General features: G+C 37.2%; 1 protein-coding gene across 1 annotated transcript in view; it reads left to right on the forward strand.

The window, feature by feature from the left end:
- Window positions 1-19,132, forward strand: part of LOC150076452 (H(+)/Cl(-) exchange transporter 7-like) — a 301,080-nt gene that overhangs the window by 224,291 nt on the left and 57,657 nt on the right. The window contains exons 17-18 of the mRNA XM_090387362.1: window positions 1,136-1,221; window positions 14,144-14,258. Of these exons, the coding sequence (XP_090243488.1) occupies window positions 1,136-1,221; window positions 14,144-14,258 (201 nt within the window). The remainder of the gene's footprint in view (window positions 1-1,135; window positions 1,222-14,143; window positions 14,259-19,132) is intronic.

Here is a 19,132-nt window from a genome sequence, read left to right on the forward strand (position 1 = left end):
ATAGACTGCTATAGAAGTTGGAGCAGTGTGGCATTAAAGGCAGTTTACTGCTATGAATAAAGGGATAGTTGAGTGGTAGAAGACAGAGAGTCATTATCAGTGAACCCTGTTCTTGGTGGATTAATGTTATTAGTGGAGATCCCGGGGTTCAGTGCTGTTTGCCTATTGCTGTTTTCATAATATTGATGAAGGTATATCGGGTTTAATGTCTAAGTTTGCAAATGATACAAAGGCTGGGTGGTTAATGACAATATGCTAGTGTAACAACATCTAAAAAAATTAGACCAATGGGCTGAGATATGGAAATTGAAGTGTAATGTTGACATGCAAGGTACTGCACATGGGTAGCAATAATCCCAGATTAATGTACCAACTGTGTGGTACTGTACTCAGGGTAGTGGAAAATTAAAAAGACCATGGGGATAATTATGCAGTCAGATATGAAGTTCTTTAAGCAGTGCAGATAGACTGCCAGGATAGCTCATAGGATTTTGTCAATGATATACAGGAATTTTGCCAGCAGGGATAAAGTAAGTGATTATCCCATTGTATAAGATCAGGCTGTATCTTGAGTGCTGCATACTGGTCTAGAGACCTCATTTTAGGAAAGATATAGAGCTGCTGGAACGGGTACAGAGAAGGGCAAAGATATTGGTGAGGGGAATGAAGGGGTGCTGATTCCAAGAAAGGCTTCAGTTCTGCAGATTGCAGCATTCTGGAGACTTTGACACCTGCAAGGTGATCTGATTGAGATGTTTAAGGCTTTGAATGCTGATAGTCCAAGAGGTTTTTTCCTCTTTCTCAAACTATGCACATGAAGGAGCATAATTCCAAATTGAGAAAAAATGGTTGCAGAATAGATGTGGTGATGTGGTTTACCTTCAGCAGGTGGTTGATTGTTGGAACAAACTTCCATCTGTTGTTGTGGAAGTAGATAGTTTTAATAGATTCAAAGAACTAGACAAACTATTGGAGGGAATATTGGAGACAAAACTATTGGAGGGATTTTTTTTCTTTTTGCTTTTTTTTTTTTTTTTTTTTTTTTTGCTGATGATGTATAAACTTGTTTTCTTGCATAATTTGCCACTACTAATACTAATACTAGGTAGTGCAAATATTATATTCTTTTCTTTAGGGTCTTTATGATATCCATATACAAGTGTCAGGAGTGCCTATTCTTGGATGGGAACCTCCACCACTTTCTTACAACATATATGCAAGGTACAGGATTATTATTTAATGATATATGTTATTATTTAATGGTTATTAGGTGCTGGAACTTGGTTCTTTTCAGGTTTTAATGCATTCTTTTTTTTTTTTTAGTAAAAATTTTAATTGTGAAAAAGCCTTTATAAATTTTATACATTAGCATTAGTAGAGGCGTATGATGCAAGAAAGCAAGCCTATGCAGCATCAGCCAAAAAAAAAAAAAATAAATAAATAAATAACCACTCCCATTTCACCCCTCCGTTCGTTCGAAATACCTGTCCAGCTGAGCCTTAAATTTATTTAGGCTATAAACCCGCTGGCTAAAGGCAAATTTCCGCACATCTATCCTACATCTGTCTTTCCTCAATTTGAATTTATGCCCTCTCAGGTGATTATTCTGAGCAAGAGGAAGAATCCCATCGGCATTGAACATGCTCAAACCATTCAAGGCTTTATATACCTCTATCAGATCACCTCGCCAGTGCCTAGTTGCCAGACACTGTAATTTGCAAAACTTAAGCCTTTCTTCGTAAGAGCAACCCTTTGTTCCATTCACTAATCTTGTTGCCCGTCTCTGTACTCATTCCAGCAGCTCTACATCCTTCTTGAAATGAGGCCTCCAGACCTGTATACAGTACTCAAGGTGTGGCCTGACCATTGCCTTATACAAGGGAATAATCACCTCCTTATCCCTGCTAGAAAAATTCCTGTATATCATTGACAAGGCACCATGAGCTACTCTTGCACCCGTCTGCACTGCTCAGAGAACTTCATATCTGCCTGCACAATTACCCCCAGGTCCTTTTCATTCTCTACCACTGTCAGTGTAGTACCACAGAGTTGATACGTTGCTCTGGTGTTACTGTTTCCCATATGTAGTACTTTACATTTGTTGATGTTAAACTTCGTTTTCCACCTCTCAGCCCATCTGCTCAACCTTTCCAGATCCTGTTGCAGCAGCATAGCATCAGTAGTGTCCTTAACAACCCTGCCAACCTTTGTATCATCTGCAAACTTGGACATTAAGCTTGATATACCATCATCAATATCATTTATAAATACAGAAAACAACAATGGACCCAACACTGAATCCTGAGGGACTCCACTAATAACATTAGTCTGCGATGAGCAGTGTCCATTGATTACCACTCTCTATCTTCTCCCCCTCAACCATCCCTTTATCCATAGCAGCAATTTGCCTCCAGTGCCACACTGCTCCAATTTGTGCAGCAGTCTTCCATGTACAACCGTATCAAAACTCTTTCTAAGATCCAAATATATAATATCAAAGTTATTCCCTGCATACAGTTCTTTTGTGACTGCATCATAGTACCCAATCAAATTGGTCAGGCAAGATTTTCCCTTAACAAAACCATGCTGTGTTCGAGCTATAACTGAAGTCTTGTCTAGATGATCCTGCAGTGCTTCTTTAACCAGTGCCTCCATTAATTTTCCTGGAACAGAAGTTAAACTCACAGGTCTATAATTCCTTGTGTCAGCCTTTGATCCTCCTTTGTGAATTGGGGTCACATTTGCACATCTCCAGTCCATGGGTACCTCCCCTCTCCCCTGAGTCCAAAGAAGCTCTCATAATTATGGCTAAGGGTTCGCTTACTTCCTTTGCTGCCTCCTTTAATATAACTGGATAGATCCCATCCACCCCAGGTGCCTTTTTTATGTGTATCCTCAACAATTTCTCCTCCACTTTCCTCTCAGTTATTACAAAATCATCTAGCTCTCTGCCAGAGTTTACTTCACCTCTGGCATTCCCCTTCCCGAATAATTCCTCATGTGTGAATGTAGATGCAAAATACATTATCTACACTGGATCCAAGTTCCAGCACCTAATAACCTAATTCTTGATTATTTATCACCCACACTGTAAATATAAACTAAAGTTAAAAAAATTTAATATTCTTGTACTACTCTGATAAAAATACTGTATTCAGTGATGTAAACCAAATACGAAATTGAGTAAAACCATTAAAAATAAGCTAAGCTATAAATTAAATGCATAAAGGACTGGATCTTTCAATAAAAATACTATCTTCAACAGTATTATGATTCACTTTGTTCCACAGCGACTTTTATAACTGGAAGCTCATATAATGTTATACAGTAGTATGCAGCAATGCAACAGATATTCCTGCTAGTCCTTCATAGTTGCGGTAGCCTGTTACAATTCCTATGGACATTTTTTAGGAAATAGATTTTTTTGGCTTACAGCCAGTGTTCAGCCTCAGATAAAATAAATTATCCTAGAATCGGAATAATAAGTATCTATTCAGTATCCCTGCTCATATTATCTTCTGTATCAGTGGGCAGCAATGTAAAAACATTCTGAAGTATACAGAAAGTGGACAACTGGGCCACATGCAGTCCACTGGCCCTTTTTATGTGTATGAATGTTTGCATGATAAGCTAAAATATTGTATAATCAAGAATATTGATAAACTAAAAACAAAAACAAAAAACTCTTTTGGCATACTTTACCTTTTAACCAAACTGGTGATTAATTGAAATATAAAGAGAACGGTTTATTTATATTGAATATTATGATAAATAAAAATTGAAAAACATATGTCATTGTTTTAAAGATGTTCTCATAGTTATAAAAATAGCCTATATTAGAATTATCAAAATGGACATATAATGCTTGGATAATATACGAGTTACGAGTTTTTGTTGTTGTTGTTGTCGTCGTCGTCGTCATTCTTGTTTTTTTTTTGTTTTGTTTTGTTTTTTTGTTTATTTAACAGGAAATGCTACTCCGCACCTTTCAGTACATTGCTCTATTAAGTGCTTGCACATATATGATGAGTGTTCCTTTTTGTTTTGTCTCAAAAAATTGTTATGGTTATTGATATTCTATACCAAAATAAAGTAACTGTTAAATAGATATTATGAGATCAAAAAAATGTAACATATATGTTTATAAAATAAATGTACGCATGCACTTTTTTTTTTTTTTTTTTACACTTTATTCTGCAAGCTTTGCATTATGAAGGTGGACATTGACTTCAACCCACTAGTATCAAAAAGGTTGCCAGCCCCGGCTCTGTATAAGAGACTGAGTCTGCAAGGTTGCTTGCATTTTTTTTTTTTCCAGAAATACTATTAAAGCTTTGCATAATTAGCTGCCTCAGTGGTAGAATTATATTCACTTGTTCTGGCTTTAATTCCTGCACACTTTCACAGACATAATTAGTTTTGGCCTTTCTACAGACAGACTTTCAGTCTAGGCAATAAACATGATAAAATGTTGAACTTAATAATTCAGGAGTTTTAGCATTTGTTTTAATTGGCTGTAACTTCTTTCAGTAATGCCCAGATAGCAGAGCACATATGGTCTGTTTATGCACTCTGATAACATCCTCATATCTCTCTTACATTGTGATCACCAAGGGTGGATGTACTAAAGTGAGTGAGAAAGCCAAAAGTTAATGGCCAAGTCCAGACCCTGGTCTAAATCAAACAAATGCCAAGTTCTTACCTATTGGTGACTTTATCGCCAACAAACATCTTTCTTTAATTGAACAAAATTTATTGAAAAAAATAATAATAATAACTAGAGGCATTTTAACTAAAATACAGATTACTGGTACCTGTATATAATAACCAAATGAGAAATAAATAAGGGGTAAAAATACCCGCTTTAATATTTCAGTGCCAAACTTAAATAAACCATATTGGTAAGCATAAAGCTATAATTGCAAAATCAGTTATGGTTCTAGTTTTAATAAATTTGTAAGACAAAACTTTTCAATAAGAGAATTTGTGATAAAAGTTTAAGCCATTTACAACATTAATTTGTGATAATTAATTCCATACACATATACAAAAAATAAATTGGTTCAAAAACTAAACATATTAAAAGATTAAATAAGTACTTGAAATTCTGGGACTCACGTGTTGCTCTTTCTCTAGAATGTTTCTCTGAAAATCTAAATTCATCTTGTGTGGTGCAAAGATTGAGGACGTTACAAACAAGTTTTGTTTTTAAACATGCTAAAGGGAATATGATTATACATGCAGTTACTAATGATTTAACCCTTTTCTGAGTATGTACACACATATTATAAATTTTTTTAACATATTTATATGTTTTCACGGAATACATATGTGTATGTGTTTTTCAGAGTTGTTTCAGATACATCTCAAATAACATGTCTGTTTATTAAGACTAAGATGCATTAATGGCTTATGCCTCAGGCTGCAAGAGAATTGCAAAAGCATCATATTAATACACAGCTAAACTCTGAATTAGCAAATTTTTGTAAAGGTGCCACTTTTAAGTTATATCTCATATTGTAAATACCTTCACAATGAGTTGCCATGATATTGCACTACTCGAATAAGTAATGCTTCACCAAAGGAGAAGACTGTTGTTACTTATTCTCAGTGGATGCCACCACCCAGACAGCACCGTTTCAGGGCTATTTGGCCTTCTTCGGTGGGTGGGTGGGTAGGTTTTCTTTCCAGAACGATTTTGTTGACTACTACCTCTACCACTAGGACTACTACTGCCACTCGTAGCTCTACATGCCATGATGTTGTTGATGGTAATGGCTGAAACAGCTACTTCCTACCCACAGATAGAGGTACCCTAGTGATGTAATGGTGGCAAAACGGTGCCATTACCATTTTGCCATCATTGCATCGCTAGGGTAATGGCATCAATATGATGCATTTGCACTAACTTGTACGTGTCTGTTTATGTAAGAATTGCCTTGAAATCTTCTAGTAAGCGCTGCCATCTCCCATTTGCATTTGAAATAATTGTAGACAGTTTATGATAAATGGCAGCATGAAAATAGCTTTTAAAATCAGAGGAAAAGATCATGTTCATTAGCCATTTTTGTTCAATTCTTGATTCTGGTTTATAACAGCCAGAATTTTCTGGAATTCAGATCCAGAATTTGATATAAATCAAATCAGCTAATTCATAAAGAGATGTATGTAGAAGGTATTGTTGCATCATTTTTCTCCCTACAAATTTAAAAGTAATTTTTTACAATAATTTTGCTGTGATTTTTGGCAGCCAGCTCAAATATAAACAAATTAATATTTAGAAACATTTATGCACAAAGTTTTCATTTTTACAAATTGTTAAAATTCATTCTGTGACAAAACTAATTCCGCAGATCCTGCTGCTAACAGAAAGCTCTCACTTGCTCTCTCACACACACACACACACACACACACACACACACACACACACACACACACACACACACACACACACATTCAGCACACTTACTCCTGAAAGGGTTAAATCATACATGAACTGAAGATTTGCTCCAGAAGTATAAAGGCATGCTGCCAAAGTGTACCCCATGTCAGGTATAAATTTTCTTGGGTGGGTCAGAAATTCTTCCCAGACACAATAAGAGAGCTCTTTTGACAGAGACTTGTTGATCAAATCTAGACCCTAAGGACTTATGGAAGGAAACTTTTCTTAGCTCGGCCTACCCTAGTTGGTAATAAGAATTTATTTAATAAAGGTGGGATTCATTTGAAGAGAAGTGGTGCAAGAATCTTTGCTGAGGTCATAGAAGAGGCATTGAGGATTTGAAGAATGATAACTGTAAGGGGATGGGGATCAATTGGCAACTAAATTTGTGGCATACATCAAGGTTACACTTGCATCCTTCTGAACTGCATTTGTGAGAGATCTCAATACAACACACATGCAGGAAGAAACACAGCAACCAATAACACATCCTTAAACAGTTATAATAGTTGTACATTATTGATAGTTAAAAAGTATAAACTGTAACCTGTTTATGTAATGAGTGTTGTAAACAAAAAGAGTGAATTTCAGTTGCTGGTTAAGTCTTCTGGAGTTGATATTGGAGGTATAACTGAGATTGGTAAAGTAGAATTTCATTGTGGCAATTATGTGTTTTGAGAAATTGGGAGAGGAATCTACAGGCCTGATGATTGTGCTGAAATGGCAAAAAATCTTTTCAGGCAATTTAAATGGCTCATTATGGGTGACTTTAAACTTACTCCCCATCCCCCCTTTTATTGATTGGAATTTATGGTCAAGCAATGCACCTAGTGGGTTCAGGTTTTTGAACCGACTTGACAATTCATATTTCAACATTTTAGAGAAAATACAAGAGGAGGGGGGGGGTCTAAATATCCTTGATTTCATCATTACAAAGTATCCAAGTATTATCAAAGATATAGAAATGCAGTAAACATTAGCAGATAGTGGCCAAAAGGATAAGAAGGCTTCAAATTTGCTGACAGGGCTAGCCAGGTGGGTAAAGTGCCTGCCTGGCAACCCAAAGGTCGCAGGTTCGAATCCCACCTTGGGCTTGGATCAGAGTAAAATGCAAAAACTTTGGGAGGTGCATTATGGCCACAGAAGCCGATGCACCAACAACTAACAAAATAAAAAAAAATAATAAAAAAAGCTTCAATTTTAAAAGGGGTTAGACTATATCAATTTGAGATACTACATAGTAGGCTCTATCAATTAGAGTGGCAGTAACAAGTCTCTGCATATGAATGCTCTGTGGGAATTATTTAAGAGAATCATCCAGGAAACCATACATATTTATTCTAGTGGGTATCACAAAAGGAGGGTGCCAAAATGGATGAGAAGAGAGTTGGCAGATCTTATATAGCTAAAGGAGGAACCACAGGGCTATCAAGACAAGGATGTAGTTATATATTATTGCATGATACTGTTACATATGAGAATCATCAGCACATAGCAATACCACAAATAATGTAAGAAAAGAAAAAGACTGACTATAAGAAATTGGTATCAAAAGGAGCTGAGAACAGGGATAAGAAGCTCCTCTTGTATCTGAATGCAACACAGAAAAGAGTAAATCATACAGGTCCACCCCAGGTTTTTGCAACGGAGAGCACCTTTGAACTAAGTGAAACAGAGGAGGAGGATCAAATTGCTGTAAGAGTGGCAATACAATGATTTATGAAAAGCACCTAACAGAAAAACTACTGAGACCGAGAATGTATGGCTCATGGATTGACTGGGGTGCATCCAGTTATGCTGCTAAAGAGTGCACCATTCCATTAGGAATTAGAGAAGGATTGGAAAGTACATTAGTTTTCAATCAGGGTGTAAAGAAGTGGGTTATAAACAGATAACAGTTAAATTAAATAGTGAATAAAATTACCCCTTGCCCATTAGGGTATTTGTGTGTATGATAAATTGGTTTTGATCAAACTGCAAACAAATGTTATTAAGAAGGCAGGAGGGGTTGTGCTGTTAGTTAAGAAACACATAAAATCTAAGGAAGTGCATCCAGTTGATGTTGATCGACAATACAGCGTTGAGTCTGTTTGGTGTGAAATAAGCACTGGGAAAGGAAAAATGAGAGTAGGTGTGTGTTATAGGCCTAATGAATCTGATGAGTATAGTGAGCAACTGTGCAGAGAAATAGAGTGGGCCAGTAAATCAGAATGTTTTATAATGGAGAATTTTAACTTTACAGATATTGACTAGAACTTGTGGGTTGGTCACTCACACACTAGCAAGACTTTTGTGGTTTTATTTGATGACTGTTTTCTGCAGCAACATGTTCGAGAGGCAACCAGAGAGAGTAATACTCTTGATCTGATTATCAGCAGAGATTATTCATGTGTTAAGAATTTGCAGATAAAGGAACCACTGGGTGACAGTGATCACAACGTACTGATGTGGGAATTACTTAAAGATGTAACTACCGCCAAGGCTAAAGGGAAAGGCTTTTGCTTTCGTAAAGGTGACTACAGAAGTCTCAGACAGTTTTTAAATTCTGTGCAGTGGGATCAACTGATGATGTAACCAACATTGAAAATGGGAATAAATAAATGGGAAGCCTTCAGGGACTTAATTTTGGGAGGCTACTAGGTTTCTCATTCCATCTAAATAATACTGTTCAAGGTTTAGGCCTAAATGGATATCAGATGAATTAATGAGGCTCGTGGCAGAGAAGAAGAATGTATCGGATTCATATAAAGTATCAGGTGACACAGAAGCGTATGGCAGGTATAAACTAGTCTGTAATCAAGTCACAGACAAAAGCGGCAGTTAAATTAAATTTGCAGTGATTTTGTTATAACTGAGAGCAAAGTGAAGGAGAAATTCTTGAAGTTAAACATAAGGAAGGCACCTGGGGTGGACGGGATCTATCCAGTTATATTAAAGGAGGCAGCAAAGGAAGTAAGCAAACCTTTAGCCATAATTATGAGAGCTTCCTTGGACTCAGAGGAAGTCCCCATGGACTGGAGGTGTGCAAATGTATCACCAATTCACAAAGGGGGTTCAAAGGTGACACAAGTAACTACAGACCAGTTAGTTTAACTTGTGTTCCAGGGAAAATAATGTAATTACTGGTTAAAGAAGCATTACAGGATCATCTAGACAAGACTGCAGTAACAGTTAAGACAGAGCATGGGTTTGTTAAAGGTAGGTCTTTTCTGACCAATTTGATTGGATACTATGATGTGGTCACAAAGGAACCGAATGCCAAAAATAATTTTGATATCATAAACTTGGATTTCTTTTGATACTGTTGCACATGGAAGACTGCTGTACAAGTTGAAGAGGTATGGCATTAAGGATGAGTTGCTGCAATGGATAAAGGGATGTTTGAGTGGGAGATGACAGAGAGTGGTAATCAGTGGACACTGTTCTTCGTGGATAAATGTTATTAGTGGAGTTCCCCAGGGTTCAGTGTTGGGCCCATTGTTTTGTATATTTATCAGTGATATTGATGAAGGTATATCATGTTTAATGGCCAAGTTTGCAGATAAAACAAAGGTTGGCAGGGTTGTTAACGACAGTAAAGACAGTATGCTACTCCAACTGGATCTAGATAAGTTGGGAAATTTGGCTGAGAAGTGGCAACTGAAGTTTAACATTGACAAATGCAAAGTACTGCATATGGGTAGCAATATCCAAAGAGAAACGTGCCAACTGTGTGGTACTACACTCAGGGAAGTGGAAAGTGAAAAAGACCTGGGGGGGAGGATTGTGCAGTCAAATATGAAATTCGCTGAGCAGTGCAGACAGGGTGCCAGGGCAGGTCATGGAGTCTCTTAATGATATATAGGAATTTTGCTAGCAGGGACAGGGCTATCCCGTTATACAAGGCAATGGCCAGGCCACACCTAAAGGGCTGGAGGCCTCATTTTAGGAAGGATGTAGAGTTGCTAGAATGAGTACAAAGAAGGACAACAAGATTGGTGAGGGGACAAAGGGGTGCTCTTACCAAGAAAGGCTTAAGTTCTGCAAATTACAGCACCTGTAGTCTAGGCACCTGCGAGGTGATCTGATTGAGGTGTATAAGGCCTTGAATGGGTTGAGCAAGCTGAATGCTGATGGGATTCTTCCTCTTGCTCAGACTAAGAACCGTTTCAAATTGAGGAAGGATAGTTGTAGAATAGATATGCAGAAATTTACCTTTAGCCAGAGGGTAGTTGATTGGTGGAATAGGCTTCCATCTTTTGTTGTGGAAGCTAATAGCCTAAATAAATTTAAAGCTGAGCTGGACAGGCATTTCAAACGAATGGAGGGGTGAAGTGGCAAATTATTTTTTTTTTTCTTTGCCTGCTGCAGCTTGGTTTCTTGCATTGTATGCCTCTGCTAATGCTAAAGGGTGGGAACATGGACACACAGAACAATCTCATAAACAAATCAGCTTTTAGAAAGTAAACTGGAAAAAAAAAATGACAATTTTTGGAACTTTTCTTGAAAAAAGTTAAATGGTTAAGATTTACTGCCAAGACAATATTGAGCAGTCAAAAAGCACAATGTAACGGCAAAAACAATTTTTTAATTATTCAACTATGTATTTATTGATTCACTTGTATAATTAATTACAAATTCATCTATTTACTTCTGGCCAATATAAATTCACATCCCTTCAGCACTTTTTTGAATGGTATATACAGTAGATTCTCCTGTTGCCAGCTGCTTGAATTCCATTAACCGGAATTCAAGCAGCCGGCAAAAAAATCTTGGAAATAGTAGGTAGTTTAAAAATTAAAATGATACATATTAATTTCTAGATAAAATGATTTAAACTTGGCATGCCACTTTGCCCTGTGAGTATGCGCATGCACATCCCTCATCACATGTTTCTCATGAGTGGGCTCCTGACAATTCACTCTGTAAATATACCGGTTTATTTATTGTTATTCAAATTCCGTGTTCTCTTTCAACCCCTAGTATGCCAAAACAGTAGCAAGTAAGCATAAACATGTAGTGCTTACCCTCAAGCAGAAGATGGAAATATGCAAGAGCCTTGAGAAAGATGAAAGTCGTGCAGTGCTCATGGAAGAATTTAATGTTGGCTCATCAACGATCTATGACATTAAGGCTCAGTCTCAGAAAATAAAAGAGTTTTATGCCAAGTCGGAGAGTGACAAGAGTGTAGGGAAGCTTCATACACCGAGAATGGAAGTGCTTGACCAGGCACTGTATGAGTGGTTTTCGCTGAAAAGATCCAAAGGTGGTTGCATTTCTGGACCCATGTTGCAAGAAAAAGTGAAAGAATTTCATAAGAAAATGAAAATTGAAGGTAAGTGTTCATTTTCAAGTGGCTGGCTTACTTGATTCAAGGTTCGTCACAGCATCCATAAGCTGGATTTGTCAGAGGAGCAGAAATCGGCTGATTTTCATCTGCAGCTTCATTTCATGAGGTGTTTAGCGAAATGGTGGGAAAAAATGACTTGGCCCCAGAACAGATTTATAATGCATTTGAGACAGGACTAATGTGGAAGTGTCTGCCTAATTCTACTTTGGCTGGTGGTAATGAGAAGATAGCTCATGGGTTTAAGCAAAATAAAGAGCATGTAACAGTGCTCGTTTGTGCAAATGCATCAGGAAATTATAAGGTAAAGCTATGTGTGGTCAGAAAATTTGCTAAACCAAAGTGCTTTAGAGGCATAAGTAACCTTCCTGTAGATTATCATGCACAGAGTAACAGTTAGATGGACGTTGGAATCTTTACCAAGTGGTTTCATTATATGTTTGTCCCTAGTGTTAAAGAAAATTTACGAAAAAAAGGATTACCAGAGAATAGTAAAGTTTTGTTGCTCTTGGATAACTGTCGTGCACATCCTCCTGCTGAAGAGCTAGTTAATGGCAATATTTTTGTGTTAGCTTCCAGCTAACATCACAAGTCTGATCCAACAAATGGATCAGGGGGGGTGATGCAAAACATAAAAATGTTTTACAGGCGTGACTTCATGCAGAAAATGACTAATTTTGACGGGACAATTCTGGATTTTCAGAAGAAATATAACCTCAAAGATGCTATCTACACTATCAGTTGTGCTTGGGACTCTATGAGAAATGAAACATTACGGAAATGTTGGAGAAAGTTGTGACCAGCTGTGATATTTGAGAATTCCTCCTCCGTCGAATTTGAGGAGTTTCCAGGCAATAGTGCAGCTGTCGATAGCACTGTTTATGATGAAATCTGCGAGTTAGTTGACGAAATGAATTTGCCTCGAGATGAAATCAACGACTGGCTTGTTGTGGATGAAGATATACCAGTAACTCATACACTGAATATGGAAGACATTTTAGAAGCTGTCGTGAATCATGGAAAAATGAAAGTTGCAGAGGAGGAAGAAAGCAATGGCAATGACGATGTGTGTCAGGTGGGAAAAGTATCCTGACAGAGAGCTACTGAAGCATTTGAAACTTTAATAGCTTTTGCAGAACATCAACCCTTCTTCACTTCTCAGCATCTTATGCACCTCCACGTTATGCATAACTTGACTTTGTCTCAGAGACGTAAGACCTCAAAGCAAGGTGATATTCGTTCATTTTTGAAGAATGCTGAAAGCAAGTTTGGCAGCACATCATCTACTTTTTTTTTCTTTTTTTTTTTTTGGTAGTTGTTGGCGCATAGGCTTCTGTGGCCATAATGCACCTCCCAAGGTTTTTGCAGTACTTTGATCCAAGCCCGAGGAGGGAATCGAACCCTCGACCTTTGGGTTGCCAGGCAGGCACTTTACCCACCCAGCTAGCCCAGTCGGCTACATCATCTACTGATGCAGATCCAAAGCCATCTACAGACCATCCTGATCCTGTCCCAGCTACATCAGCAGATCCTGACTATTGTCATGCGATGCCTACCCAATAAACTCTCTACCTACTGCAACAGTTTTGAGTGTGTTTTTTTGTAAGTTACTGTATTCAAAAAGCGGTTTCTATAATAAAACTCAGTTTCTTTAGTAAAATTTGTCTATGTTTGTCTTAATTTTCTAAGTATTGGACTTAGTATAATAGTCAAGTATTTTTTAATACTAACTCTCAAGCAACCAGAAACTACAGTTATCCGGCATCTACCAATCCCCGTGGGTTACTGTTATTGTTATTTGGTTTTTAGGAGCATTAGCAACTAAGGCCATATTGCTCCGGGGATATGCGGTGGTCATTCCCTGACCTTTCCTGGTCACGGGCTCGAACCCCGGTCTAATCAAGAAGCATGTGCTACGCACTGCTGCTTCTGCCCACCTGGCTACAGAGGCACCATCCCCATCCCCATGAGTGCCGGTTAACCGGGAGTCTACTGTATATATATCTTTGTAGATGCAAATCTATAGGCCAGGATCTTGAAATAGCATATATTTGGGAGCAGTTTTTCATAATGCATGATTGATTGATTGATTTTTTTTTTATATTTATTTTTGATAGTTAAATTTACTTAAATTTTAAATTAAATCAATTAAAATTAAAAAGACATTATTCTCATGTTCTTTTATTATTATTAACTCATATAAAGTATTATGCATTGTTGTGATCCTCCCCCCACCACACACACACACCAAAAAGAAAAAAAATGTGAATTTGGTTTTGATCAATTTTAAGTAGGTAACACTTAAATGAAATGGCACCCATCTTGTTTATAATACCATCCTTATAAAATAAAAATAGAATTGTGTTATTTTTTAGTAAAGTGATGAGCTATCCTGTAATTACATTAAAATCTGTGGATCGGGTAACCAGGATCCTTGACGTTCTTACAAATACAAGACACAGTGGATTTCCTGTGGTTGATCATAATGAGGTAAATTATATGTTAATAACAAAATATACTGTTTATTTTTCTTAAATTCCCTTCATATTTATACTAGATACAAATATACATGCATTTGCATTTTAAGTATTTATTATTGTATTTTCTAATAATTTTGGTTGAAAGTCACATTAAACTTTGAGATTGCCTCCGTTAGTTACTTAAATTTCATTTTCACTGCCATATGTTTCACATTTGAAGTAGCCAATTAGTAAGGCAATGCTTTTCTACACAGTGTTAGTTATTTAGAATGTAAATTAACTAAAATTATTGCTATCTATTCCGTAACTGACATAGTTTACCAACATATGGCAAATGTACTTAAATAAAAAAAATATACATTAGCAGCCACGAAAATTGCATCTCTAATGCTCAGAGTGCACTTAAGAAATCTTTAATACTAATCGAATACTGTTTACTGAATCATGTTTACTGGATTTTTTTTTTTTTTTTTTTAAACTAATGTCAATTTATATCCATATTTCTATCCTTATCACCTGGAAACTAGTCAAGTTGTAACTTGTTATGAGTTAAGTGACTTATCTAGAATAGTAATTTTATTGACCAGCAAATTGCATAAAATTTAGTTTGAAATTAGGGAGAATGCGACAGAAACCCATGAAATGCTAAAAACCACTTTCAGAGGAAATGTGTGTTGTTCAAAGGCCTCAGTGTTTCAAAAAGTTTAAAGTTCAAAGGCCTCAGTATTTCAAAAAGTTTAAAGGAGGTTATTAGTACATTAAAGATAGTCCTCACTCTTGCTGCCCTTCAACTTCAAAGATCCAGTCTCTCATGTTTGTGATTTAATCAGAAGTTATTGATATTTAACTATCTGCAAAGTTTTTAGTGAAATTGCTGTTTCTTATGGGAATGTCAATTTAGCACAAGATTTGGAAATGCAATGCATTTCCACATCTTCCATCTCAGTTTGCTACCTCACATTCTCACTGATGATTACAGAGAGGTCTTTCATGTCAGGATGTTTGTCAACATGCTGCTGCTAACCCACACTTCGTTTCTTCCATTATTACTAGTGATGAACCATGAGTGTGTGGCTCTAATCCAGAAACAAAGCAGTCATTCATCTCAGTGGAAGACTCCTTGGTCTTCTCTATAACCAAAAAAAGCATGACAGTATTGAGCAAATATGAAAAGATTATGCTTATCAGAAACCCATGAAATGCTAAAAACCACTTTCAGAGGAAATGTGTGTTGTTCAAAGGCCTCAGTGTTTCAAAAAGTTTAAAGTTCAAAGGCCTCAGTATTTCAAAAAGTTTAAAGGATGTTATTAGTACATTAAAGATAGTCCTCACTCTTGCTGCCCTTCAACTTCAAAGATCCAGTCTCTCATGTTTGTGATTTAATCAGAAGTTATTGATATTTAACTATCTGCAAAGTTTTTAGTGAAATTGCTGTTACTTATGGGAATGTCAATTTAGCACAAGATTTGGAAATGCAATGCATTTCCACATCTTCCATCTCAGTTTGCTACCTCACATTCTCACTGATGATTACAGAGAGGTCTTTCATGTCAGGATGTTTGTCAACATGCTGCTGCTAACCCACACTTCGTTTCTTCCATTATTACTAGTGATGAACCATGAGTGTGTGGCTCTAATCCAGAAACAAAGCAGTCATTCATCTCAGTGGAAGACTCCTTGGTCTTCTCTATAACCAAAAAAAGCATGACAGTATTGAGCAAATATGAAAAGATTATGCTTATCATCGTGTGTTTTTTTTTTTTTTTTTTTTTGACTCACTGAACATTGTTCATTATGAATTTGTCGTGCGTGGTCAAACACTGAACCAGGAATACTACAAAACATTTCTACACTGATTACATGATGCTCTTAGGAGAAAACAGTTTTTGGAAAACTAGCTTCAGGAAATTGGTACTTACATTATGACAATGCCTCTATGCACTCAGCACGTTCCATTTAAGAATTTCTTGTGAAGCACTTCATCATTTTGGTCTCCCACTTCCATAGTTGTGAGATTTATGCCCTGAATGCCATGCAAGTGATCATAGCAATTTTAAAGTGTCTTGTATCTTCTCTCCAATCAGCTAATTAAAGAGAATATTAAAGTATTTTAATTTATAAGTTATTTTATTTTTGACTCCTAAATGAACAAGTAAGCGCTTTCTATCAAGAAAGGAAAGACACCTTTCTTCTTCTTGTGTATATAACTAACTTCATTAACATGCTAACCTCTTATCACTTGGTCACTGGTGCACTGCTCCTGTCTCCACATGGGGAGCGACATAACGTGAGTATATAAATCCAATACTCAGGGCAAAAAAGGAACAAAAGGGACCCCTTAATCTCGGTGACTCTAGAGTCCATAAGCTCATACCCTGAGCATGAGACGTCTCAATCAAAAAGGATGATTCTTCACTAGACTTAGCTGCTTTCCTGATGTAATCATACGTTCGTTATCACCAAAACTTCTAAGCAGCATACCTCCATTTCTTGTGCAGAAGGGCATAAAGGCTGTAGCAGGTACTCCTAAAATAATCAGATGACTTCATTTGGGAGATCTCCATGTGGAAACATTTCATCCCAATCATTCTCTTGAAGCAAATGACTTTTGGCAGTTTTCCCAGTTCTGTAACCCACACAAAACTTTAAACACCTCTAAAGAGGGTCATTTTAGAATGGGACCTCCCTAATGTTCCGCCGACCGGGCTAGCCGAGTGGGTAAAGTACCTGCCCGGCAACCCAAAGGTCGCGGGTTCGATTCCCGCCTCGGGCTTGGATCAAAGTACTGCAAAAACCTTGGGAGGTGCAATATGGCCACAGAAGCCGATGCGCCAACAACTACCAAATCAAAAAAAAAAAAAAAAAAAACCCTAATGTTCCCAAGGAAGAAATTACTGAAGAACTTGAATCACCTGTTATCAATACCAAAAGAATATTGACCAAACAAGATGGCATTCTTATCCTCACAAGGATCATTATTCTTACCTTCAGCCCTCCGAATCTCCTTGCATCAGTTAAAATTGGCTACCTTTCTTGTATGATCCAGCCATATATTCCTAATTCACTTAGAAGCTTCAAATGCCAGAAGTATGGACATTCCCAAAAGACACGTCAGGGTCTCTTATGTAGCTCAAAAAACTACTCACAATCTGAATGCACTACTGTAATACCACAATGTCCCAATTGTCAGGATGCTCATCCTGCATGCTCCAGAGCTTGTGAATTATGAAAATTGGGTAAGAAAATTCTAAAGTACAAGGTAGAGAAAAATGTCTCATACCAAGGATCATGCAAACTGATATTAAACCTTGATGCCTTCCAAATCATATACCAATGCAGTCAAAAACACTGAAGAATTTTCAACACAGACAGATATTACAATTCCTCTTAAAATATCTCCTCAATGTGCCAGCTCTTTCCTCGTGGTTAGCCACTGACAGTTTGGTTTGGTTTGTTTATGGGCTTTACAGCACAAGGGCGGCAAGGCCATAATGCGCCTAGCCACTGACAGCAATGAAAACAGTGTACAACAAATTCTGCTATTATCAAGCCACCTGACAACTCCCACAAGTAAGGATCATCAACCAAGGAGAAAGATCTAAACCCTGCATTGAATATACAGTTATATCAAAATATGGACATTGACGATAATGAGGATAGAGTTCTCCAGTCATATGCTGATGACAAGGTGGATGTTGGTCATCCAGTATTTCCAAAATGAGACAAATCTAAGCAGGACTGAAAGAAAACAAAGCAGTCAAACCAATCCACTAAATCTATAATGAAATCACCAGCATAATTCTGCCAGCATTTATCTACAGAGAACATATTTATCTTTAAATTAGACTCCCTAATTCTCAAGATGCATGATATACAGACATGACAGATCTTGAATCCCCAGCAAGAGGAAGAGTGACAAGTTTAGTTCACAGAAACAAACCATTCAAATCTATCCAGCTTTGCACCTCTCCATAAGCAGTAGCCATTTGCATTGTTCTTGGCAATTACCTTCACTCTTGTCTCCATTTATATTTCCACCAAACATATCTTACTCCACTGCAGAACTTAACAATTTACTAAATCAACTGCACCACCCTGTATGCCTTTTAGATGATTTAAATGCTCATCGTCCTTTGTGCGATTCTCTGAACATAAAGTGTAGAGGGTGGATGATCAAAATTGTGCTTGACAAACTTCATCTAGCATTACTGAACACGGGTATATGCACTTATGCTTACCTCTCCACAGGATCTAGCTCTGCACTAGACCTGTCCAAATGTTCCTCATCCATTTATCACTTCCACTATCTGCAGAAATGCTGACCCCAGCGTAATTTGAAGAAAGACCCTTAGTGGAAAATGTCAGCAATCTTTGTTTCCAATCCTTTCATGGAATAGAAAAGATATTTCTTCTCCGATCAACATTGCGGAGGCATTAGCTGAAACATTTGCTACCGCCTCATCCTCTGCTTCTTATGAAGACTCATTTAGCTGCAGAAAGAACTTTGTGGAACAATATATGAAATTAACTTTGCTACAAATTAATCATATTCCTGTAACCTGTCATTTACTGTTAATGAACTCAATAGAGCTATCCAAAATTCCTGAAATAATTCTGCTTCACCAGATGGCATTTATTACATAATGCTTCAACTCCAACTCCATATCGACACCACTGCAATTTTTCAACAGAACCTTTGAAGGGAGTGCTTACCCTGATATGTGCCGTCAGTCAATAGTAGTAGCCGTAGCATAACTGGGGAAAGATGCTATATCATGCCGTCAATATGGTTTCCGTCGTAACAGGTCTGCATCCTATATCCACATCAAAGTTGTATCACACACACACACACACACACTCGAAATGCTTTTGTTAAAAAACCAA

The sequence above is a fragment of the Mastigoproctus giganteus genome, chromosome 13 (genome assembly GCF_048544385.1).
Source record: "Mastigoproctus giganteus isolate SK-2022 chromosome 13, ASM4854438v1, whole genome shotgun sequence".
Classification (NCBI taxonomy): Eukaryota; Metazoa; Arthropoda; class Arachnida; order Uropygi; family Thelyphonidae; genus Mastigoproctus; species Mastigoproctus giganteus.